We start from the raw sequence: 24,056 nt of genomic DNA on the forward strand, positions 1-24,056 counted from the left end.
CAGAACTCGAGGGGGATGCCTCCTCCTGTGCAGCGCAGGGGCCGCTCCTGGGACGGGACGGGACGCGACGGGGCGATGCTCCAGGCAGGGCCCGAGGGACGCGGCCGCCACAGCGCTCCCGCGGGGCCCACGGGCGAGGCCGCTACCCCGGCACGGCTCTCAGGGCACCGCGCTCCCCCGGCTCGCTCCTCCCATCCCGGCTGCTCCGCCTTCCCCGACCCGCGAGCCGTGGGACGCTTTTTCCGTGAGGAAGTGGCACGTCTGTGGGGTAGAAGGAGGAGAGAAGGGCTGGCCAGGAGAGCAGGCGGGGCAGGGAGCTGCAGGGGGGAGCGAGGGCGTGGGGCCAGAGGAGCGGCGCTCCGGGCCGCGCCGAGCCCGGGGCAGTGCGAGCATGAGCGGCGGGGATGGTGCTGGGGGCCGGGCGGGCGCCCTCAGCTACGGCCTCCCCTCCATCCCCTCCAGCAAACTCCCGGACTTGCGTTTTATCAGCCGGGGCGCTTACGGGATCGTGTCCACCGCCCGCCACGCCGACTGGAGGGTCCCGGTGGCCCTCAAATGCCTGCAGGGGCCGCTGCTAGACAGGTACCGGGGTGGGCAGGGGGCCGCCGGCGTGCGGCATCGCCGGGGCAAGGGCCCAGCCGAGCCCGCCTCTCCCGGAGGCAGCCCCCAGAAAGGGTCTGGGTGCCGGCCGAAGGTGCCGGCGTAAGTGTCTGAGGTCTGTGGATCAGATCCTGGTGTTTCGGTAGGCAGCCTTGCTTTAATTCCACGGGGAGAGGGGGATCCCACGAGGATGATTCAGCTTGGGCCACGAGAAAGCACGGACCGGCCCCGGAGCTTCCTCTCTTTCGATTATTGTAAAGGGCTGGTTTCGGTCTCGGTCTCTGAGACACTAAGTTATTTCTTTTGGAGTTTTTTTCCTTCTGCACTGTGCACCTTGAGCGCTCCTCATGGTGGGATTGACAGAGTTTGGCTTCTTGCTGGGTCTGTTCTTTGCTAGCCATTTTGCTGAGGTATCTGCAGGTATTAAAGTACAGTGATTACTGTAGATTTGGTGTTTACATAGAGGAATATAGGAAGTATGCTGTTCTATCCACTAGAGACTTCTAGAAGAAGCTTCTCTGAGACCACACAAAATTATTATTTTCCCTCAGATCTCACCGTACTGAGAGAAGCTGATTTAAAATAATTGCTTGTAGACCCCCCTGTAAAACTGGTAGTTTCCATGCAACATTCAGGTTCCCCATTTTCTAGGTACCCAAGTGGCATATTTATTACAGGAGCTGTCACTCCATGTAAGGAGACAGCAAGTTGTACTTTTTCATTCCCGACTGTCTTATTCAATCCCCATAGTTACAATTTGTTACCGAATCAATGCAAATTTGCCTCCTCTTAGGCTGTCTGAAGCCTACCCGACTTCAAGCTTTTGCCTCAGGTTTCTTTGATCTAGTATTAGGCCTTTAGGTTGGATAGCTTCACCCAGAAAGACTTCTAGTCTTGTGACTCAATATACTCGAATACAAGACAAGTTGTTTTAAGCTCTTTCACCTCTTACTGCCCAGGTTTGTGTATACACAGGATTTATCTCTAAAATCTTGCCAGAAGGGGAATCTCAGTTATGTTGTGTTTTCTGATAAGGTAGGGGAGGGAGGGAGGGGACGGATGGGTGTTGTGGGGGATTTTCTTGTTTTGGGATTTTTTTTTTCCCCAACTGGAAATACAGCATTTATCCTCAGAACACAGCTAGGAGAAACCACCAAGGCTATTATTAGCTTTGCAAGAATTTGGAATAGTGGGACATCTAACCTGTGAAATTATGATTAGAAGGGCAAATGAGGTAATCAACATAATAATAATAATAATAATAATAATAATAATAATAATAATAATAATAAAAATTCAGTCACCTACCATGATGCCTTAGGTTTTAGCTTTTATATTTCTCAGATTCTGTACTGCTTTAGGATATAGTTCTGATCTTCATATTAAGGGTTAGTAAGCTCTCTTCACAGAGAAGCTAGACAAAACAATTCTTTTTGTCCAGCTTGGAACCAAGGACAACCATCCAAATTTCAGGCCCAGCATGGACTGAAGAGAGAAAAACAAGAAGGATCAGACTTCATAACCTAAAGCTATAACTGGACTATTAACTCCAGTGTGCTAATGGACCAGAACTTATAAAAGTGAGATACCTCGTGACTGGTTGTCCATTTTGTGACCATTTTGGGTTCATCTTGGGTGTAGCCTTGGCTGGGCTCTTCTGCTGCCCAAGGTGTGTCCAGTGAGGCGTTTTAATAAATACCTGCTTTATTCTTTAACTGTGTCTAGCCTCTGTTCTAGGTCAGCCTTGATAAAGCATCACCATATGTCACACAAAGCCCAGAAATGCTGTCAGAAGACTCAAAGCTATAAAAAAATCCATTATATCCAAGTCTGAGCAGCAAGTACTTTGTTGGTTGTACAGTAGGCAGTATAGAATGCCAGCCTGTAAGTGTTGTCAGGAAAAGGGATGAGTTCATGATGCCTTTAATTCCCCGAGTGGGAAGCATGTGCTGTGCATCCCAGAATGTATGTATGTGACTAGCCAAAGAGCAAAGCCAGGTGGGAAGCTGTTGTGGGAATGTGCTCATTTAGGCATTACTCAGTGCCTTTTGGCATGGAGCAGACAAAGGTGAAGTGACTGACAGGCACAGGAATAGACTGCAGTATGTTGCAATTCATTTCCCAGCCACAGCTGAATCCTGTGCTAATGTGCGTTACTGTCTGGGAAAACCCCAAACTTTCTCTAACCTAGTCATTTCTGGAGAGAGGGAGGAAGGTGTAGAGTTGTCTCTTCAGTCCCATGCTTGTCTCAAAGGCTGTCTTTTTACTTCTGTCATTTCCTAGAGTTTCCTATTAAGTCTTTTTCCATCACCTAGATAAAAGGACCTTAATTTCGTATCTGTCTAAATTCAAAATTTCTTGCTGCTATGAGCTGTAGGCTTGAGTTCACAAGGCTTCCTCTTTTCCCCATATATCCTGAGAGCCTTTTCCTTGTGAGTGCTAAACCCACCTTGATGCATCCAGACTGCCCTGAGTGCTTCGAGGTGTGCCCTGAGCCAGCTCTCACCCTGGAGCTGTGCTGTGCACATAGCACAGTGCTCTGCTGAACAAATCGTGGTGGGCATAGCCTTGGCCCCAGCAAAGCCCTATTGCTTCTGAGTCAGACTGGCTCACATCCAAAGGATAAATGTGCTGTAAATGTCCTGTATTTCAATATTCTAGTCATCTACTTGTACCTGTACCAGTCTCCACTAAGATCTAAGTGCTTTTTTCACTGTATTGTGTTTCATGGTCTAACTATCCTCATTGACAACAAACCCATTTTTTTCAAGACTATTTGAGATATAAGGCATACCAAATGGTTTCTATTTTCAGGGGTGGAATCATACTCAATCTTAAATAAAACTTGACCCTCTCAAATCCACATGCTGCAAGGCCTGAATTTGTAAAGATGCAGCAAATCCATATTTATGAGGAATTTTGAGGTAAACTGAATTCATGCCTGGATTTGACTGTGTGGTTCCACACAGTCAAATTCAGGCATGCAAAGGCACCCATCATGAGGCTGGTCTATTCCTGCTTCCTGTGCATCCAGGGGATGTTTTTTCCAGAGAGCAATTCAAGCAGGAGCTTTTTGAGGGAACAATTTATGTGAAAACAAAGCATAGTTAATTGTTCCTTTTCCTTCAGAAAGGAACTTACTTTCCTTCAGAAGTCAAAAGTGCATTCCTTTAGCCCCTATTATATTAGTGTACAGACTCTATTAGACTCTAATATATTAGAGTTGACTAGATTTAAATGGTTGGAGAAACGTGTATTAAAATCTCCACTCTCTAGAAGATAAATATTGGGCTTGAGTGAAAAGTTGGGGTTTGAAGGTGCTCAATAAAGTGGGAGAAATGCAGCTGGTTGTTACCATTATGGTTACAAGAAATGGTGGAAGCTGGAAGTTCTGACTTTTATTCTTATTTACTGGAAACATGAATGAAATGTGTGTGATGGAAATATATTTGTGTGGTACAACAAAACCAGGGAAGCTGTCTGGTCTGCATTTGCAGATTCGGATTTGTCTTACACTGTCTTGTTCTCAAAGCAGTATGGTAGAAATAAAGTGGTGACAAGATGGTAGTACTGCATACAGGGATAGATTTCACAGAGAATATAGTGAATCCAGCATTTACTTAGAGTTTCTTAGTACTGGTATGGTAATTTATTTTATTTGTTTGCTTGTTTTCTTTAAGCGATAGAAACCACCTTCTAAAAGAAGCAGAGATATTACACAAAGCCAGGTTTAGTTATATTCTGCCAATTTTGGGAATCTGCAACGAGCCTGAATTTCTGGGGATAGTAACAGAATACATGACCAATGGGTCATTAAACCAGCTATTGCATGGGGTAAGTGTACTTATGGTCTTTAAATATGATACCTGGCTGTTTCAAGTAGATTGCAGTTTTCATACTTAATTAGTAAAGTATTTTATTTATAATATTTCATGCTAGAAGACAGTCAGTGTCCCTAGTAGTTTTGATGCTCAGATAGACCTTCTGTATCTCAAAAACACAACTAAACTGAGCTGACTTAAGTTTTGTTAAACTTTTTCCTTTAATGTTGTGACCTATAATGAGTTTTTATGTTGAATTATTACATACAGTCACTTTAAAAATCTCTGTTGTTCTCTAATTAGATTCTGAAATACTTATGCTTGCTTCAGTCTGGGTTTCTGAATTATTGCCAATACAAATATTGAATTTTTTTTTTCCTGAGTTTGAGTATTTTTTTAAAAAATGAAGATTTTGACTTTCATTTCATGAAGCTAAATATTGCTAATATAAACAGGTGTGATTATTTCTTCCAGATCTTATTCTTTGAGTAACTTCTCCTGTGCTGAACTCTCAGTTGCTCCCATTAGTTTGGTCTGAACAGTGTTGCTACTGTAGTTGTTTGTCAACAGCACTAAAGCCTCTTCTCTACCTTTAATCAATACACATCTCATGCCCTTCAGAGCTCAACTGTGTTTTTCATAAAGGCATTAATGTCAATATAACATTTAAGGCTTTGGTTAAATTCTACTGCATTTTTCTTGCTGTATTATTATTTATAATGGTAGTATTTTGTGCATAGTTTCAATACAGTTTTTTTTCTGTTCCCCATTGTCAATTACAGTTATGATTATTGCCATTCTTTGTGTCGGACTCATAAATTGTGGGTTACAAGTTTCATGCAGAAGTTCATCTGTAATTCATATTTCCATATGAATGAGTAGTGTAGTAAATGTTCAAAATTGTATAGCAGTCATGAACTACTATGGGAATGCTAGGGAATGGAAACATAGCACTGCATAATTATTATTTTTTGGTAATGTTTCTTTTAACAGCTAAGGAGTCTTAATGGACCATTACAATTTTTTAAGGAGTTTGTGTAATGTATGTTTTAAAAGATTACTGTTTGCCCAAGTCACTTTCTTCTTTTTATAAAATAAGTCTTTGTGTGTGCTGTTGGAACAGAGGATTATATTCTGGTTTTGTGGTTTTATCTTGGCAGAAAGATGAATATCCCAACATTCCTTGGTGCCTGAGATTCCGCATTCTTTATGAAATTGCTTTGGGAGTAAACTATTTGCACAACATGAATCCTCCATTGCTGCACCATGACTTAAAAACCCAGAACATTTTGTTGGATGATGAGTTTCATGTCAAGGTAGGGTTATTTAATTCTATGTTCTTCAGCATCCAGAATGAGTGAAAGTGTTTTCATTATTGTAGAGGAGGAAGGGTGAGGTTGTGGCCATACAGAGAGGGTATAATTGTTTGGTGGATTTTTTCTTCTATCCTTGCAGACAGAATTTTGGAGTTTTTCTTTTGGAAACTCTGTATTACTCAGTTGTGGATTTTATCTGTCTGAAAAGACCAGGAAGATAGAAGTTAGGCTGTTTCTGCTATAGCAGTAGCTGAAAAGCAATAGTGGTGACACTCTTGTTTGTCAGCCTTCCAAGGCTAGCTACATCTGGCCCTTCCCGAGAAGAAAACATAAAGTGTTCCTGCCTGAGATGCTCTGACAAGTTACTTCTGATAGGCAGTAGGTCAAGTTCAAATGTTAATGCTGCATTTGATAGTTACCATGCAATATGGACATTTCTTGGACATTTCGGTTCTGTTGGGGTAGTAACAGAACATGTAAAGCAAAACTTCATAATCTTACTATGTTGGAAGGTGGCTTTTGTGAAGCTCCTTAGAATAAGCAAACATACATGCAGAAGTATCAGTAGTTAAAAACTTTAATTCTGCCTGTTAAAATATCACTGCCGTGATGCGAAAAAGAGACTAAAAGTATTTCTGACAAAATTTTTAGGTGCTTCCATAATTGCAAGAGCTTGTTTTATTGTTTGTTGTTATTTTAAAAAGATCTGGTTTTCCTTTTGATAGAATATTTTACTCAAGTTAATGGAAATAAGAGATATTTTGCACTAAATTTATTGAAAAGTGAATGTTTCAGTTGCTACTGTAAGTTGACTCTCCTTGTGACTCCTTTGAGCAAAGATCCACTGCTGGTTTCTTCTTTCTCCATTGCACAGAAATTTTTCTTGGCAGCAAAGTGCCTCACATGGCTTTGTCTCTGCTCACACCCTCAGCAGGTCATACTTCCTCCCACTCAATTGTGCTGGTATTGCCATCTCTCGAGCTTCCTGATAAACCAGATCAGGGAGCTAGTCCAACTCATTTTTTATCTGCTCCCTTTTTGATCCCTAGCAGCTTTGGTGTGGCCTGGTGCTCTGCCTGATCATATCTGAACAGTTCCTTTGCTGAGGCACTTGAAGGGAAGAGGTTAACTCTTGCAGACCTGCCCTGCCTCCTGTAAGGAGTGTCCTTGGGGTTTTAAGTGAAGCAAGATTCTCTAAACTAGTACAGTGACAGGAAATGCAAACAAGGTTTATCATGCATGCCAAACAGAGGAGATACTGCATATGTATAAAAGTAACAGCATTTACAAGGTGCTTCTGACTGTCTCTGAATGAGCAAGACTTAAGACAAATTACAATGAGGAAGGCTTGTTGAGAGTGAATTGTAGAGAAGAATCCAGTTTTCATTGTGGATTTTGATGTATGCTCTTCAGAAAGCTTGTTTCTGTTATCTTAATTGACTTAGTGCTTCACAGGCATCTTTGTTGAAAATGTTTTTGATATTGTGCAAATGCTGGACAAGTGCAGAGCTGGTAGCTGGCTGCTTATCTCCCATGTGTGCCAGACACTGCAGCTCAGCTGGCAGGTGCATTCTGCTAAATGTCTCTCTCCTTATCCATAACCTAATCTGACATCTGGTGCCCTGGCTGGTGGATGTCTGAGGATGTAAAGGGAAGTCAGTTACTTCTTCATTAGATGCACTCACTGTATCCTGTAGAAAGGAGCAAGGCCCCAGAGTGCACAGTAAAGAAAATATTCAGCAACTTTTTGCAGCACAGAATTTCAGAATATCAAATTTATTAACTCAGGATTAATACATCATAGTTTTGGGAGTGAGGTGAAGTGCCCTAAAATTGTTCTGTGAGAAGAACTGCCTTTGGATATTGGCAAGCTGAATTATGTACAACTACTACAATTTATACTAACCTTGTTCTTTCTTCACAACCAGGGAGCTACAAGTAATCAATAAGTTTTTTGTTTGCTTTTTTTAGCACAAGAAAGTGACTTCCTTCACATGGCACAGCTATCTATTACCGGTTCCTCATCCATAGTGTACGAGTCCTTCCTTAAAAGAACAGCATAGGGCAGTGCTGTAGGTGTAGCATGGGTCACGACCTGGGAATTCTTTCTGGACTGGAGTTGATGTTTCCTGTTGCTAGGAGAACCACATACTTTTTGTGTTAAGGTTAAGAGCTTTGGGTGACCCCTTTTCTGGGTGTATATCAGGAATTTCTAGCACCTGTCAGCAGATAAAACTGGTTTTTCTTCTCAGAACAACTGCTTTGACCTTTGCAGATTGCAGATTTTGGCATGTCCAAATGGCGTGTCATATCCATGTCCCAGTCCCGAAGTGAATCCTCCTTGCCAGAAGGAGGGACAATTATCTACATGCCACCTGAGGATTACAACCCCAGTCAGAAAACCCGGGCAAGTGTGAAACATGATATCTACAGGTAACTCCTGCTGTTCTCTAGTGGGGCTTGAAATCTGAGCTCAGATATGATTTACTGAACTTAGGTTTTAGCATATTCTCAGCAATTCAATGATAATATCATAGCTATATAGGCTAAATGAATTGGGAAATAAAGAATTGATTGATAGCTGGATTTAATGACTTTTGTGCTGTGACAAGTGTAATGATCCAAACTTAAGCTGAGACAACAGAAATAGGTAGGGGACTGGTTTCTGTAAATGAGTGTACACAAACAGACAATGCAGGGAAAGAAGAAAGCCATTGACACCATCAAGTCAATGCACATACTGCACAGATAACAATAATTTGTGTAATTAAATAATACAATTTTCAGAATGTACTTGGAGGAAAGAAGAAAATGTGTTTTTGGAAAGGAGGTAGATAAAAACAGAATAGTTGGGTTGGAGAAAGTAGTTACAGTAATCTTGTTAAGGAATAATTTACTTTATGAAAGTTGTGGTAGTTTTCTGTTGGCACTCCTGAGTACAAGTAGTAGAATAGTAAACAGAGTGATGGTGACCCATATAACAACAGGAAATCTCTCTGAGGATATTGAAGTTATAACTGGCTAAAATGGCTTAGAGAGCTCAGAGATTACTTGAAGAATTTTGGGAGGAATTATCACATGTAAAGGAAGATTGAGAAGGCATGAACTTGCCAATCACGGTGACAAAGTCACATTGTCACATCATTCTGGTGCAGTCTGCCACCTTTACCTTCACTGATCTCTGACATGGTTATATCTTGGTGAGAAATGACTCAGTCTCAGAGGGTCCTACTGACTTCCAGGGAAAACACTATTTCCTTTGATTATCCCTTAACCCTAAGAAGCACATGAAGTTCTTTGACATCCCTTTTCAAAGACTACAGATGACAACACACCTGCCTTCTTTACCCTTTGATGAGAAGACATGGATAAGGAAAATATTGAAAAGAAAAAAAGGTGCATTGAGGGGAAAGAAAGGGTAACTGGCAGCTTAATGAATGTGTGGAGAGGAAGAAGATGTTTCTTAGAAAAAAATAATATTTGCAGAGGAATAACAACCAAAGAGGAGAAAATATGAGAACAAATCAGAAAGGCATAAAAACCAGATTAATTAGGAAGGAAAAAGATTATGTGAGAAGAAAGAAGAGAGACTGAAACAACATTGGAAAGAGAAATGTTCAAGTGAGGAAGACATGAAAGTGCAGAGACAGTGAAGGACCACCAGAAAGGCCACACAGGAGGTTCCATGCTCAAGATCAGGAGATGCTACAAAGCAGAAATAAGAAAGGAAAACAAATAGTGTAAAGGGGAATGCTGCAGTGTTGTAGAACTGAGAAAATAATCTTTAACTATAGAGAGATTCCAAACTGATTGAAAGATAATTTTAAATAGCTGGATATTTTCTGGATGTCAGATTAATTGATCACAGCTGAGTGTTGTTGAGATACTGAAGCTAGTTTGTGAGGAGGGATCTTTCTTAAAGAAACAAATTATTTAAACAACAGTCAAGCAGCTTAACTTCTACAAAAGGGATGATTTGCTATACCAATTGCATGGATTTGACAGGAATACATCAAAAGAAGACTTCTAACAGGGAGGACTGCTTTTATTAAAAGCTTCACGAGTAAATTTTTATCAATGAAGAATGTTAAAATGTAAACAGAGTAAATAGGAAAAATCAGTTCATATTATTTGATTTTAAGCATCAGTTATTTGTTTTTACTTCATTTTTTTAAAGTCTGACTTGGTAGCTGTCGAATGGTACAGTGCTTTAAGGCAGTGAATGTAACTGTATGCAAAATTTGCTATTTCTTAGTGGGGAAAGGCTTGCTCCCCGCCCTTATACCAAGGGTGGGGAGCAAGCCTTAAAAGCCTTTGCTCCCCACCCTTATACCAGGGGTGGGGAGCAAGCCTTAAAAGCAATTGATCATGGTGATTATTTTCTGGAATGTCACTCCCACAATGCTTGTAAAGACTTGAACTGAAAACATGGAAATACACACTTGTCAGCACCTCGCGTGTATTCTGAAGTTATGGAAGCTCTAAAGCTTTAGCCTGGGTTGCCCTTTCTAAATCCAGAACCAGATATTTGAATACAGTGCCGTGATTAATACTAGGATCTTTTCATGGAATAGAGCTTCAGCCAGATATTGTAGAGTATGTAAGGAAAAGTTGCAGAGGACTGAGAATTCAATGTTGCTTTTAAATGAAATCTAAATCTAAGCTAACCTTACTTAAATTACAAAGTTGTTTGAAGTTACCTCTTTCTAATATATCCTGGTGGCTGAAGAGAGTGACTAGTTTACTAAAGATGGGGCAAGTTTGTGCTCACTGAACCACTTGCCATTCACGTTGGTGTGAGTAGAAAAGAAGGTCACTGAGGAAGCACATGTGTGTTCAGTCTCGTGGCATTAGTTCAGAGTAGTCTTCCCAAGAGTCTGTTTTGGAAAGTGAATGCTGTGTGTAAGTGACATCTCTCCCTATGGATGATTGCAGATGTTGAAAGCATATATGGGGAGGGAGGAAGCTGGAGTGGGCATCCCAAGTGCAAGTTTGTATCTTACCTATCTCTGTGACAGTGTGTTGGGATAGAGCTGTGGATCAAAGCCATCCTCCCTGCTAATATCCAGCTTCCCTTAGGAATGTCAGTCCATACCGGGAAGATGCCAGAATACTGCAGTTTGGACAGAGCAGTTGGCTCTCTAGGGCTCACTTTAATTTGTGTGCTGAGATTTAAACTCCATGTACATAATTCATAATGTATTAGCAGAGCCAAGTTGGTAGAGATTTGGAATAGGAGTTTATATGCCATGGATCTTGTCTGTACTTAATAGTATTATTTCGTTCAAGATGAGTTCACCTGCTAGTTTTCAAATATTCATGTCAACATTTTAATTAGCTACAGTCAGTCCCATGTGTGCTTGCAGGACCATTTTACCAAAATGTTTTAAATACAATGTAAAGCTGAGCATATTGTGTTGTTAAGTGTCTGTAGTCTAAAATAACATCTTCTGTACTTTTTATAATGTAAACAGCTATGCCGTTATCATATGGGAAGTGATGTCAAGGAAACAGCCATTTGAAGGTAAGACCATGTCTTCCTTTAATTTATTTTTCATGCCTTGCCTAGAGGTTAAACATGAAACCTGGGGACTTAATTATAGGGGTTACTTTCTAATAATTCCACTTTTAAGCTTATTGAAGAGCACTTTGAAATACTTTTCAAATTAGACTATAATTTTAGTATATTTTTCTTTTTTAATTTAGTATATTTTTCTTTTTTAATCAGTGTTGTTTCATAAATTAGGAATACCCATTCTTTAATCAAGAAATGTAACCTTATTTTGATTATTTAAATTCTGTGTGTGCAAATGGAATTACTCCTCCTGTACAGTAAGCTCTTTATATTGCATATATTTCTAATGACTTCACAATGTCTGTTTTGACAGAAGTTATAAACCCCTTGCAGATAATGTACAGCGTATCACAAGGACAGCGACTAGACTTGAGTGAGGGAAGTCTATCAATGGACATTCCTCATCGAGGGCTTATCATAAGACTGATGGAAAGTGGATGGGCACAAAACCCAGATGAAAGACCATCATTCTTAAGTGAGTTTACCTTTCTGTTGAACATGGTACTTACAGACCAAGGCTATAGTCTTGAAAGGGAAGTGTTAAATATGTCAGATCTATATGCTTGGTCTTGCTGCTTATAAAGTGCTTGGTTGCTTCCTTTGTGTCTGTAAACAAACTTTTATGAATGGAATTGTGTGTGTGCCATAAAACCAGGTTGGTTGTTGGAGTCTTGCACATTTACCATCTCTTAATTTACCTGTGAAAAAGCAGCATGTTTTGTTTAACTACTTGTTTTTGAAGTTTTTTGTTTATTGTTGAAAATAATTTGGGGTTTTTTTTAAGAGGAGGTGGGAGAAGTGAAGTATAAAATGAGAACTGTGGGATTTATGAGCACCAAGCCAACAAACCATTGCACATCAGATAAGTTGTAGTGACTTTAGCTTGTATTTGCATCTCAGTGTAAATCTTTCACTGACACCTTATTTGTTGCATCTCCTTTATCAAGAAAAAACTGGATTTTTTTTTCCAAGCAAGGAAATGTATCTAAATACAATATTTGCTAAAATTTAAAAAAAAAAAAATAGACACATAGTGACATTTCCGTATGCATTCTTGTTTTCCTATGCCAATTAACAAAAAAAATAGTAATTTAAGTGTGTGGTCACACTGAAGGGAAAATTATCTGGCATATGTACTATAGTATGAGCTATCTTGGATTCTCTTTTTAGTGCCATGTGTGTAGTAAGATGGTCTTTGGAAACAAAAAAAATCCATGCATTGCTTTTACTTTACTGTCATAAAAAGAAAGAAGTTGCAAAACTATTGCAAAATTAGGGGAAGTACAGCTCACTGATGGGGAACTTAAACAATTACCGTAGCATAGGAACACAGACACACTGAGGCCAGTGTCATTTGGTTTCACTGGATGTGATAGGTCAGTGCTTTGACTGTCCCATCTTCTCTGGCCCTGCCTCATGCCTTAGGCATGTGTTCTGCATATTCCTGTGTTGGGGGTGGGTTTGTATATATTTCCAGTATAAATCCTTAACACACTCTTCTGGAGTGAGAAGACAGCAGCCCACGCTGAGGTCTAATGGTGTTTGGGTCCTATTCAGCTAATCAGGCTTGATGGGGGATTAAACACAGCAAACTCTCCAATCTCTCCATTCCATGAGTGTGAGACTTGCATTATCTTGGTCCAGCATTGTCCTGGATCTCTTTTGGTACACATGTCTTTCAGGGGTGTGAACTGTTCTAAGAGAAGCAAGCAGCTTCTGTTTTAGCAGCATAAGTGGTTTGATACGTGTCTATAGAAAAATTATTTTTGTAAATGTAAGAAAGACACTTTAATACAGTGAAAACTTGATTTCCACTTCAAACCTTTCATCAAGTACTCTTCCTTTGTTCAGAATGTTTAATAGACCTGGAGCCAGTTCTGCGAACATTTGATGAAATAGCTATGCTGGAAGCAGTACTTCTCTTAAAGAGGTCAAAGGTAAGTGGCTTTTGTCACAGTCATGAGTTGGTCAAGTAAGTTGGTAACTTTCACTTGCTAAAAGAAGTGTAATCTCCTTTGTCATTTCTCCTCAGTTTCCTTTGTCTGATCTTGTATCTGGTTGAAACATGCATTTGTGCAGGATTGTTGTCTTGTCTTACAGCAAAAATTTAATACAGGGCAAATACTTCTCTTCCAGTCACTGTATGGATCACAAAGTATTTACAAGAGTGGAAAGAAAGCGGATGTGGAGCAGATACCTCTAAATATACCTCTGAATCCTGAAAAGGTAAATACTTTACGTGTTGCATTTGGTATGTCAGCATCCTGAGAGATTAAAAGAAGTTCAACTTGATAAGGGGAGCTATTCTGCACTTTATTTCCTGTGCATTCAGGAAAGGCATAAAATGCATTATTTGAGCCAGGGTGTAACAAATGCAAAGCCATATATGTGAAGATATAAAAGGGTGAGTATGCAGAAATTAGAAGGGCATCTAAATATGGGAAAGCTCTAAATATGGCATGAAGCTGTCATGAAGGGGAGGTTTAGGCTGGATATCTGGAAAAGGTTTTTCACCCAGAGGGCAATCAGGTACTGGACCTGGCTCCCTAGGGAATTGATCACAGCACCAAGCCCAGCAGAATTTAAGAAGTGTTTACACAATGCTCTTGGGCAAATGATTCTTGGGGTGCTCCTGTGTAGGGCCACCAGTTGGACTTGATGATCCTTGTGGATCACTTCCCACTCAGTGAGTCTGTCATCCCCTCAAGGAGGAATGCAGCACACAATTCCTGCCAATAGTAAGAGATTGTCTGCTGCTCCCTTACACCTCTACGGAGCTTGCTTGTCATATAGGGTCACATAGATTTGCATTTTTATTTTGATTCTTAATGTTGCTGCTTTTGGTTCTTAGTAGTAGTTAAACTTGTATACAAAATTGCTGTCATCTTTGAAAATCTATAAGTATTGGGATTACATTCTTTCTTCCGATTTACCATATTTTAATTCTGCTGTCTATTGAGCATTTAGATAGCAGGGAAAACATGGTGATGGGAAGGCTCTCTGTAAAAACATTGCAACTTCAAATTTGTTTAATGTACCTGTTCAATATACACCTGGATTTCTTTCAGCCAACATACTCTAGCTCCATAGAGTGTGATGCACTTCCCCTTCGGAGCATCTCTCCAGATCCATCAAAATTCAAGTCTCTTCCTCAGTACAATATCCTCTCATCAGGTGAGATACTCTTGACTTTGTGTAAATTTAAGTTGCCATATCAGCTTTACATTCACACTGTGATACTGCATTTGTGTAGTAGACAGTTGGGTCTCTCTATGTCAGAAAAAAAATGTCTTTTGGAAACTTTGTGCTCTGGGTAATAAAAGAGTTTTTAAACTCTGATTTTATGTTCCTGTCACCTGAGAAATCTTTACAGCTCACAGGGTCAGTTTTCCTATTCAGAGTTGTGAGTGCAGAGCTAACATTTTCTTGTCCCTTCAGACTCTTGCAGTTAAGTTAACTGAGGGTTTTTTTGTTTCTTTGTTTGTTTTTGGGTTTTTTTTTGTGGAGTTTTTTTTTGTGTGAACTGCTTCTGAATATAAAAAAGGCTATACATTCGAGAAGGTGAGTAAGCTCAAAGTTTCCAGTGGAAGTGTCCTGATAATTTTTTTATTCAATAAGTAAAAATGTCTTTAATAGACTTCTTTGCAAAAGTATCTGCACAAACCTTTTGTAGATGTCCCCTTTTATGAATAAAACTTGGCAAAATTCCCTGAGAAAACTCAATTTTGAGGTTTTGCTGACATCAGAAGCCAGAAACATACAATGGAACCCAGGTGGAATAGCAACACATTGTGAAACTAAAACTGCATCTAAGTTTCTTCCCTTGACAGAATGCAAACATATTTCAAAGGAATAGAGTGTCCTCTGCCATTGCAGAGGAGTATGAAAGCAGATAAGACTATTGACTTCACTGCTAAAAATGGACATAAAAAAGTAGTCTGAGGTGCTGCAAAACTAGAGATACTCTGGTAGACGTAGGAGAGCCCAGGCAGTTCCTGTTTCAGCTCCTATTTGAACACATACACGTTTTAAACTTCTACTCAGTGTACTAGAAAAGTATAAATAGAGGAGGAACGTGGGTGAATAAATCACAGGAGGCTTAAGGACTTCCAGTTACTGGGGGGAAATAGCAGAAAGCAAGTGCAGGGTACTTTGGCTGTACCTGAACTATTTATCTATACAGCATAAAAACCTGAAAGATGAAGAATAACTCATATTTTCCCAGCTTAATAAGTATGTTGTGATGAATTTTAGAACACAGAGTATTAGTTTGAGCTTGAGCATGGACTGTAAGGGTAATCACATAGGCTGATATTTATCATTACCTTTTCTTGCTGCTGGTTCCTGTTATGTATTGTTGTGTCTGCCTGTGGAGGGAATCAATGAAAATTTATTGGTAAAATTAATCTGATTGGTCAGCTGGTGGTTGTTTTATAGAGTCATTGCTTAGACTTTATTGTGTTTATGTATAGATACTATAAAGCTTTGTGAAAATAGTGCCTACAAAACTCTACTGCAGAAGAGTTTATTACTTTGCCAATAGCTGCATCAGGTACTGTTGTAGTGGGAAGCACAACTGACATTCATCTTGCTTTTCAAACTCACTTGCAGTTGTTTCAGGTGAAAATTCTATTCCAGGTAGCTGTAGCTGAGTTAATGACTATAGATGCTTGTTTTTTCCATCAGTACAATCAGAATACTTATTCAGAAAATTGCATCTTCAGAGTTAAGACCTGTCTTCTTGCCTTTAGCCTTTCTTTCTGTCTTTACTTTTTTTTTCCCCTTCCCTAGTGAGCTTTCCTTGGATATTTCCTTAAACAGCTCTTTTCCCTCTTCCCATTTAATTTCTGATACAGAGAGTAATCCTTTAATATGCTTTGTTTTGCTAGATGAACAGAATGCACTTTTAAAATCCCTTTGTAAAATAAACTTCTTTATTCTCATAGTATCCTAACTAGTCTTCCTGGTGCATGTTCTGACTTAAGTTGGTGAACTAAGGTTACGTGGTATTATGAGAGACGCGACAAACTTTTTTTGTCTACAAAATACCCCTTACTTACTGTACCTTAGAATTTTATTTTTCCTTTCTCACAAGATCCTTTATTACAGAATAATCTACTTAGGGGTTGTTTTTATTTCTCATGTCACTTCTAATCATTAGCCCCAGCTTGAAACAGAAAGTCTAGATCTGATATTTTTCCTGCTTTTTTCTATTTCTGTTACTCCATTCTTCCAGGTCACCTAGGTTCTTTTTGAGTAACTTGAGTCAATCTGGTTTTTTTTTAATAACATCTGAATAACTCTCAATAGAATTTTTTTTTTGAGGGAACTGGGGTTGTTTAGCATGGAGAAAAGGAGGCTCAGAGAGGAAATTTTGTTCCTTTGCTCTCTGCAGCTACCTGAAAGGAGGTTATGGCCCAGTGGGGGCCCCTTAACTGACAAGCAACAGCAGCAAGCCATAGGATAAGAGGAAATGGCCCAGAGTTGTGCCAGGAGAGGTTTAGATTGGATGTTTGAAAAAATTCCTTCATGGAAAGAGTTGTCAAGCATTGGAACAGGCTTCCCAGGGAAGCAGTTGAGTCACCAGCTCTGGAGGTATTTAAAGGATATGTAGAGATCCTTTTGGATGGCATTCAGGACATGGGGCAGTGGTGGACTTGGCAGTGCTGGACTCGATGATCTCAAGGTCTTTCCCACAGAAACGATTGTGTGATTTTATGATTGCATTTTCTTATGTCCTGTTCACTGGTCTCATTTTCTCATACCAGTACAATCCCAGTAGTTTTGTCTTTATGTTATGAAATTAAATTTGTGTGTCTAAAAATGTGTAACAATCTATCCCAGCACAGCTGCTTGGAATACTTTCGTGAAATGATCTTTCACTCACAGTGGTTGTTGTCTCCTACTCCCCTTTTTCATGCAGTAGGTAATATCTGCTGCTTCACAGTACATTGCTCTGCCCAACTTTCTGCTGTGTTCATGAAATAAAATACTAGTTACTGTGAGTTCTAGTCCACCATTTTAAAATACTGGGAATGGAGTTTCTTCCACATTTTCCTATTCCTGCTCTGTGTACTTACAGACATATTCTTCTACAGGTCAAGAAAGAGCTGGGAATACAACTTCAGATTTCCCCATTGGACAGGTAATCTCATATTGTCCATGGGGCTACCTCACTGCATCTTTAGATGCTCATCTGAATTCTTGCATCTCTCGTTCTTAATTAACATCTTAGTTATTGTGTCTTTATCAAGTGACACTATGAAAGTCTAATCAAAGCTATTTGCAGAGTTAGGCACATGACCTGTAGTTTGTTTCTCACAATCTGTTTGTTATCTCTTCTTTGTGTTATTCCTACTGCTGCTTTCATACCTGTCACCATTTCTACTATAAAAAAATTCTAAAGCTAAAAACTGTTCAACTTCCCCCGATATAAATCCTTTTTACTTTTCTTTGCAAAAGTTTACATGAAGTCATATCCTGTTTTGATGGACTACAAAAATCTTCCATTGGCCTCCCACTGAATGTTAACTTCTCCCGCTGCTCTTCATGTCCTTTCCCCCCATCTGAATCTTTATGTTAATATTTTCATCTTTCTTACACTGCCAAACTTCATAAAAATAAATTAGTCTGCTTTCCTGCCAACCGGGCAGGGGACAGGCAAGGAGGAAGTAGTCACAGCTGAGGGGAAGAACCTAGCTTTACACCACAATACATAACTACCAGACTTATACTCCCAATATTTCTTTAAAATAAAGCAGGATGCCAAACTTTACTTTATTTTAAAGTCAGACCCTGGTAAAATATGAGGGACATAAATGTACTCAGAATTTGAGTATAAGGACTAATTTGTTGTATATCATGTGAAAGTAGTTGGTTTATGACTTCTTTTGTGAAATTGCTCTGAATAGTCTCTGATGGGTGTATTTTATTTTACACAGAAGTAATATAGCTTGTTCTTTTTCTTCTCCTTTTTTTTCTGTCTAAGATGGAAATTCTGGATGTCTACACTCTCTTAGCAGCCAGAGCACAGATGAAAATCTGTCTGTAACTCAAAGTGCCAAACTTGTTGTGCATCCATACAGTGCTGGTGTCTCATCTGCCAGGAGTATTTCAGATGCCTCGAGTTCTGCATCCCATGTGCTGCGGTCATCGCCGATTCCTTCAGGTACAGCAAACACTGCTTGACTCCAAGACCCACAATAAGTGTTCTAACGTTGCTTGTATGTCTGTATGAAATGGAAACTGGAACTGTTATTCACCTGCAAATGAAAACAAAATATCTGCAAATTAAGAATGCAAAATTAAGTCATTCTGTCCTTGTAGACTTACATTACAAAGTAAGCAAAAGCAGTGTAATATGTGGCCAAGTACAGGTACCTGTAGCTACTAGCTTTTTTTCTCTCCTCCTAATCAGATTCTTGCTGCCATGGGTCTTCTTTATCCCATTCCCTTTGCTCCTAGCATTTCTGTTATTTCCTACTGCTGTTGCAGTGCTACAGTCCAGCAGAACAGGAGGAAAACTTAAATCAAATTTAGTCACCTTGTTGTCTGTCACTTCTCACTTTTTAGGCTTTCCAGTCTTCCATTTGGTAATGGTGGGGCTGAGAGAAGCAGCAACTTTATCAGCATGTCACCTGTAGTGATCCTCTGTGTTAGTTAGGAGTCCACTACATTGTATTTTTATGTGTCAAATAACTGTTAAAAGTTAACACAAAAGTTAACAAAAAGAAATTTTAATGATTAATTATTCAGATATATTTTTTTGAGGCTCTGCACAATAACATGCAGCTTTATAAAGATCTATTGCATCATCCCTCTTCTGGAAATATGAGAAACAACACCCTTTCACTGTGTGAAACCTTGAGAAAAATACCAGGAAACTACAGGGATGTTTTCAGTAATCTTCAATAAAAATGCCCCTGGAAAGTGAATTTACCACCTGTCTCTTTTTAGTACCAGGTCGGGTTGAACACTGGAACAGGTTGCCCATGGAGGCTGCAGAAGTACCAACACTTGGAGATGCTCAAAATTCAGCTGGACAAGGCCCTCAGCAACCTGAGTTATCCTTGAAGTTGGCCCAGCTTTGAGCAGGCCATTACATCAGATCACCTTCTTGAGGGTCCCTTCTAACCTAAATTATTCTGTAATTCAGATAGAATAAATACTCTAACCATTAAATTTGTCCAATTGGAACATTTTAACAGGTTTTTTTCAGCTTGTTCTTTGTTCTGTGGCAATATTTGTTGACAGTTACAATCCCTTCCTTTTTTCTAATCCTTTCCAATCTCAGATTTTGTATTGGAAACCATACAAAAGAATGTAGCTCATCAGTGGATCCAAAGTAAGAGAGAAGAAATTATTGATCAGATGACTGAAGCATGTTTGAATCAATCACTGGATGCTCTTCTAGCAAGATTTTTACTCATGAAAGAAGATTATGAACTTATAAGCACCAAACCTACAAGGACATCAAAAGTACGACAATTGCTTGATACTTCAGACAGCCAAGGAGAGGAATTTGCCAGAATTATAGTACAGAAGTTGAAAGATAACAAACAGCTAGGACTTCAGCCTTATCCAGACATTGTATCTAATTCTCAAAGACTGCATTTTTAAATTTATTCTTTCTTTGTGAAACCTTGTGAATATTTCTTACAATATGATTCTTGTTTCTAGATAGTATTTTATTTATGTGCAGCTTTGTCTTTACTGTGCCTTTGTAGAGTATCAGAAATGACCCTGAGTTCTTCTAGCCTGCACTTGGTCAGTGACCAATTAATAATTTGGAGTGCAATCATAAAACCAAACACTTGACAGTTGCTGACTGATTTTGTAAAAGTATTTTGTTTATACATTTTGTTTTAACATGTATAAACAAAAAGTATTTTGTTTATACATGTTCTTATGACAAAGAAAAACATTAAAGGTTCACAATTTTACATATTTGCTGTTTATACACATCCTTTCCTTTCATCTCACAGGATTGAGACATCTGATCTTAATGTGGCATGTTTGTTTTTCTCGTTCCATCTGCTTTTTCTCACAGAGGAGGGAAGAAAAATCTAGGTGCTCTTTTCCAGGGCTGTTCTGCTGTGTGTATAATAAACTTCCTTCCTTGAGCCATGCTGGTGTGCATACAGGAGAGGAGTAGTAGGTGGAAGAAAGTTTATATTGCATTTTTGCAGGATTTTTTTATTGTTTTGGTTTGGGTTTTTTTTGTCTCCGTTTTGTTGCCAGAGCAAGTTCCTCAGACCACAGTATAGGAAGAACTTTAGTCCAAAGAGGAGCCCAGGGGGAAGGAGGATGTCATCTTTGTCCTGTTCAGAAGTGATATAGGAGAAAGGCTGCAGCTATAGCATTTTACATTGTGTTGTTATGACCACTTCAGCCATTCTTGAAATCATAGTAGGATGAGATCTAGGAAGAACTTACATAAGGGCATCCTCTCTTAATACCTGTGTAACATTTCCATGGTCATCTGCCTTGTCTTTGTCACCTGCCATCTTACCACCCCTTACCTTTGTCATCTGCCATAAATACTTCTCATGTCATGTTGCTAGATCAAACTTCGAACTCAATTTTATTTTTGGTATTTACATAATGAACTACATAAGTAGCTGGGTCTGTACAGAGATCAATCATGTCCTGCTTTGCCATGTTGGAAGTAATGTGCAGTAATTCTGCTATCATCTGCCTTAACCTTCTCCAGATCACATCTCTGCTGTCCTTTTTGGTTGAAGGATGGTGCTATGTTGAGGCACAAATGGGGCCACCTGAGAGGAAAAGGTATGTGGTATTTTTTTCAGTTCATTCCACAAGACCTTAGTGACTTTATCTAGATGACTTCAAAACTAGTAAAAAAATTACTTGTTTTAATTTGTCAGAACACAGCACAGGCAGATTATTTTCACAGGCACTAATAAATAATTACAATTTCTGCTCAGGCTATCTAAAATTCAGGAAAATCCAAACTCCACAAACAATGGTAAAATATACTTAATTTACCATATAAAAAGGAGCAGATAAATGAAAAATCCTAAGTGATGGCTCTTTCAAAACCTACGGAGATGTGAGATCTGCCCCATTTCAATTATTCAAGTTTCAGTGTGGTTATTACTGGTTGCCAACAGCTTACTTTTTTCAGTATCTTTATGATGTTGTAAACTGAATCACAAGAATACAGTGTATAGTTTATTGGATAGGAGAGGATTAAAATTGTTTTTAATAAAGTTTTTGACATAAACTGGGTATTTGCCTTTTATCCTGCTTCCTTCTGGAAGCTGTAAAATTAAAGTTAGATAGCTGAAACCAGGACTATTGTGCAATGAATGGCTGTGCTCTACCTAGAGCAGACCTAATGATGTTTAGCAGGGAGAAGTCTGAGAAAAGCTGGTGCCAGAACTGTGTTTCTCTGCACATCACATTTTTAGCTGCATTGTTCATTATTGTTGGTGCTTAAAATAAGACTTGTGTCTTGCAAAGTGGCAAAGTAACATTTCTTTAATGTATGTCCAAAATTCTTCATGTATTAGGAACTTTCCTGAGGACCCACTGTAAGACAGCAATGTGAGGGAAAAGAGCATCCTGCAGCTTTCAAAATCTCCCTGCTGACTCCTGCCTGTCAGTACAGAGCTAGTTTTGTTTCCTTCAATTACAATTAAATGTAGCCCTATGGAGTCACATTCAGGAATGGTGCTATCACACTGCTGCAATCACTAAGAGCTGCTCCTCTGTGTGCCATCACTGTGAGGTGGTGGCACAGCTGCAGAAAAAGTAATTTTCTACCCCCAGCTCTGAATATGCCCACTCTGTAAGGCCATGAGCATTCCAGCCAAAGCCCAGCCCTCCAAGAAAACCCTGAGGCTATTCAGTATAAAAGCTCAGGCCAATCTCCCTCCTCTTTCCTTGGACCCTGAGCCTCTCTCCATGGTGGAGTACAATCATGGAATAGTTCTGGTTAGAAGGGACCACTAAGGGTCAGCTTGTCCAGCCCTTCTGCCACGGTCAGGGACATCTTCAACTGGATCAGGTGGCTCAGAGCCCTGGCCACTGTGACCTTGAATGTTTCCAGGGCATCAGACACTACCACTCTGGGCAACATCAACCAGCCCTCTCCAACATGTAAGGCACTCACACATTTCTTTGAGTGAAAGGGAGGAGGAGGCAGCCACAGTTGAGGCTTGAGAGATACGGACAAGGGCATAAGGAGAATGATTTGGGGTCAGCATGGGGGAAGAGAGGTGGAGGTTGTGTGCTTGGCCACACAGAGTGAAGGGTTTATGGAGGTGACAGATGTGGGAGTCAGTATGAGCCACAGTCTGACACTTGTGTTGTTTTACAGTTGTTTTAACAGTATCTTGTACGTTCCTCATTTGTTCATTGCAATTACTAACAGATTTTCCTGCTTTTTCACTCCAAGGGGAAATGCTGCTGATGTTTCAGGCTGACAGCAAAAGCTTTTCTCTGAGTTGTAACAGCTCACTGAAAGCCTTTCAAAATGTTCACATATAAATGTCTTTTTGTAGGTACACGGCGAAAAACAGAAACATAGGACTACACACATTATTTAGTGTTTGTTGGCATTAGATTTTGTATGGTGTTTTAGCACCTTGTCACTTAGTAGTGGCTGCTCCTTGTGCTCTGCTCCCATACCTGAAGTTAACATGGCTGGAAGAAGTTTGTTGGTCTGCGAGCTACATTCTCTCCTGCATCAACTTCATGGCAAAGTAAAGATCTGATTTTAGCAAGATGACACTTGGCCTTTGTTTGTCATTCAGAGTCTTGCAGCTAATGGTAGAGGGTGTTTGGCAGTGTGTTTTCAGTCAGGGTTCAGTGTAAGTGCATCTGTTCTGGATGAGGACTGTAGGGGTCTGTGCTGTAGAGGCACAGAGGGCAGAGTTATTGAACAGGAGGAAGCAGAGGACTTGGCAGTGGCATCACAGAGCTGTTTGCTGCAGCTGAGCAATGGTGTGAATGAAGAGGGCTCTGGAAATAATTGAAATAGCCTTGTTTCCAGTGCAGAGTATGAAAAGCTTTCCTGAGCAGTAATAGAAGTGTGGGCAAGAAACCAGAAAATGCCACAGGTTTATTCAGGCAAGCATGCCTTACTTTGCTGTTCAATCAAGAAATGTGTGTTTATGTGTAACTAAGACACACAGAAGAATTACTGTGAACAATAAGTTGGTACAGGAGAAGCTTTACTGCAAAAATTCTTATCAAGACCTGAAATACTGTAAAAATTAGTAAGAAAAACTTCTTACAAAGGCGTTGGCATTCACTTCTTTACATTATCCATGATTAAATGTAATCTTCCTTGGCAAAGGAACTAGATTTTGTGTTTACAGAATAAATATTCAGGAAAAATCCTTTTTGTGCACAGTGCATGCTTTATGATTGCTCAATGTTGATTTATGTGCTGTTCCTGTAAATCTATGGCCAATGTCCAGGAGTGTGTAACCATGAGGGTCAGACCAATAGAAATATGGGAGACATTAATGAAGAAAAGACTGTTTCATGTTTGAACATGCAGCTTCTACAGGCTTGAAACAAAGATTTGAGGCTGGCTCAGAAGCAGGATAATTGGACAGTATAAAGGTGGTCTGATACCAAAGTCCCTCAGTACACCTAATCAGAAAACCAGTTTGGTCCCCCAAATCAGAAAAAGACAAACTCAAGCTCAAATTTCAGAGTGAAAGTAATTACACATTCTTGGAAATATACATGCTGTGCTTTAGGCTGTAG

At 39.7% G+C, this 24,056-nt stretch overlaps 1 protein-coding gene across 3 annotated transcripts; it reads left to right on the forward strand.

Moving 5' to 3' along the window:
- Positions 1 to 251: 251 nt before the first annotated feature.
- RIPK2 (receptor interacting serine/threonine kinase 2) lies at positions 252 to 23,680 on the forward strand. 3 transcript variants are annotated; one of them, XM_050971847.1, is made up of 11 exons: positions 252 to 582; positions 4,281 to 4,434; positions 5,582 to 5,737; positions 8,013 to 8,170; positions 11,212 to 11,261; positions 11,626 to 11,787; positions 13,164 to 13,249; positions 13,449 to 13,538; positions 14,381 to 14,486; positions 18,301 to 18,480; positions 19,606 to 23,680. In XM_050971847.1, exons 1-11 carry the CDS (start codon positions 392 to 394, stop codon positions 19,929 to 19,931), a joined length of 1,659 nt encoding a protein of 552 aa, XP_050827804.1. In that variant the 5' UTR covers positions 252 to 391; the 3' UTR covers positions 19,932 to 23,680. The 3 variants fall into 3 exon arrangements, with proteins under 3 accessions (XP_050827804.1, XP_050827805.1, XP_018767354.3); XM_050971848.1 differs by lacking the exon at positions 19,606 to 23,680 and adding an exon at positions 19,269 to 19,516; XM_018911809.3 differs by lacking the exon at positions 252 to 582 and adding an exon at positions 1,679 to 1,834.
- The last annotated feature ends 376 nt before the right edge of the window (positions 23,681 to 24,056 follow it).

Source organism: Serinus canaria, chromosome 2 (genome assembly GCF_022539315.1).
Source record: "Serinus canaria isolate serCan28SL12 chromosome 2, serCan2020, whole genome shotgun sequence".
Taxonomy (NCBI): Eukaryota; Metazoa; Chordata; class Aves; order Passeriformes; family Fringillidae; genus Serinus; species Serinus canaria.

Bases quoted from the DNA above. Each gene is read 5' to 3' on its own strand.
- RIPK2 (XM_050971847.1), top strand. From the start codon at position 392: ATGAGCGGCGGGGATGGTGCTGGGGGCCGGGCGGGCGCCCTCAGCTAC. The intron at 583-4,280 runs GTACCGGGGTGG...GTTTTCTTTAAG, and splicing joins CAGGGGCCGCTGCTAGACAG to CGATAGAAACCACCTTCTAA. The intron at 8,171-11,211 runs GTAACTCCTGCT...TAATGTAAACAG, and splicing joins GTGAAACATGATATCTACAG to CTATGCCGTTATCATATGGG.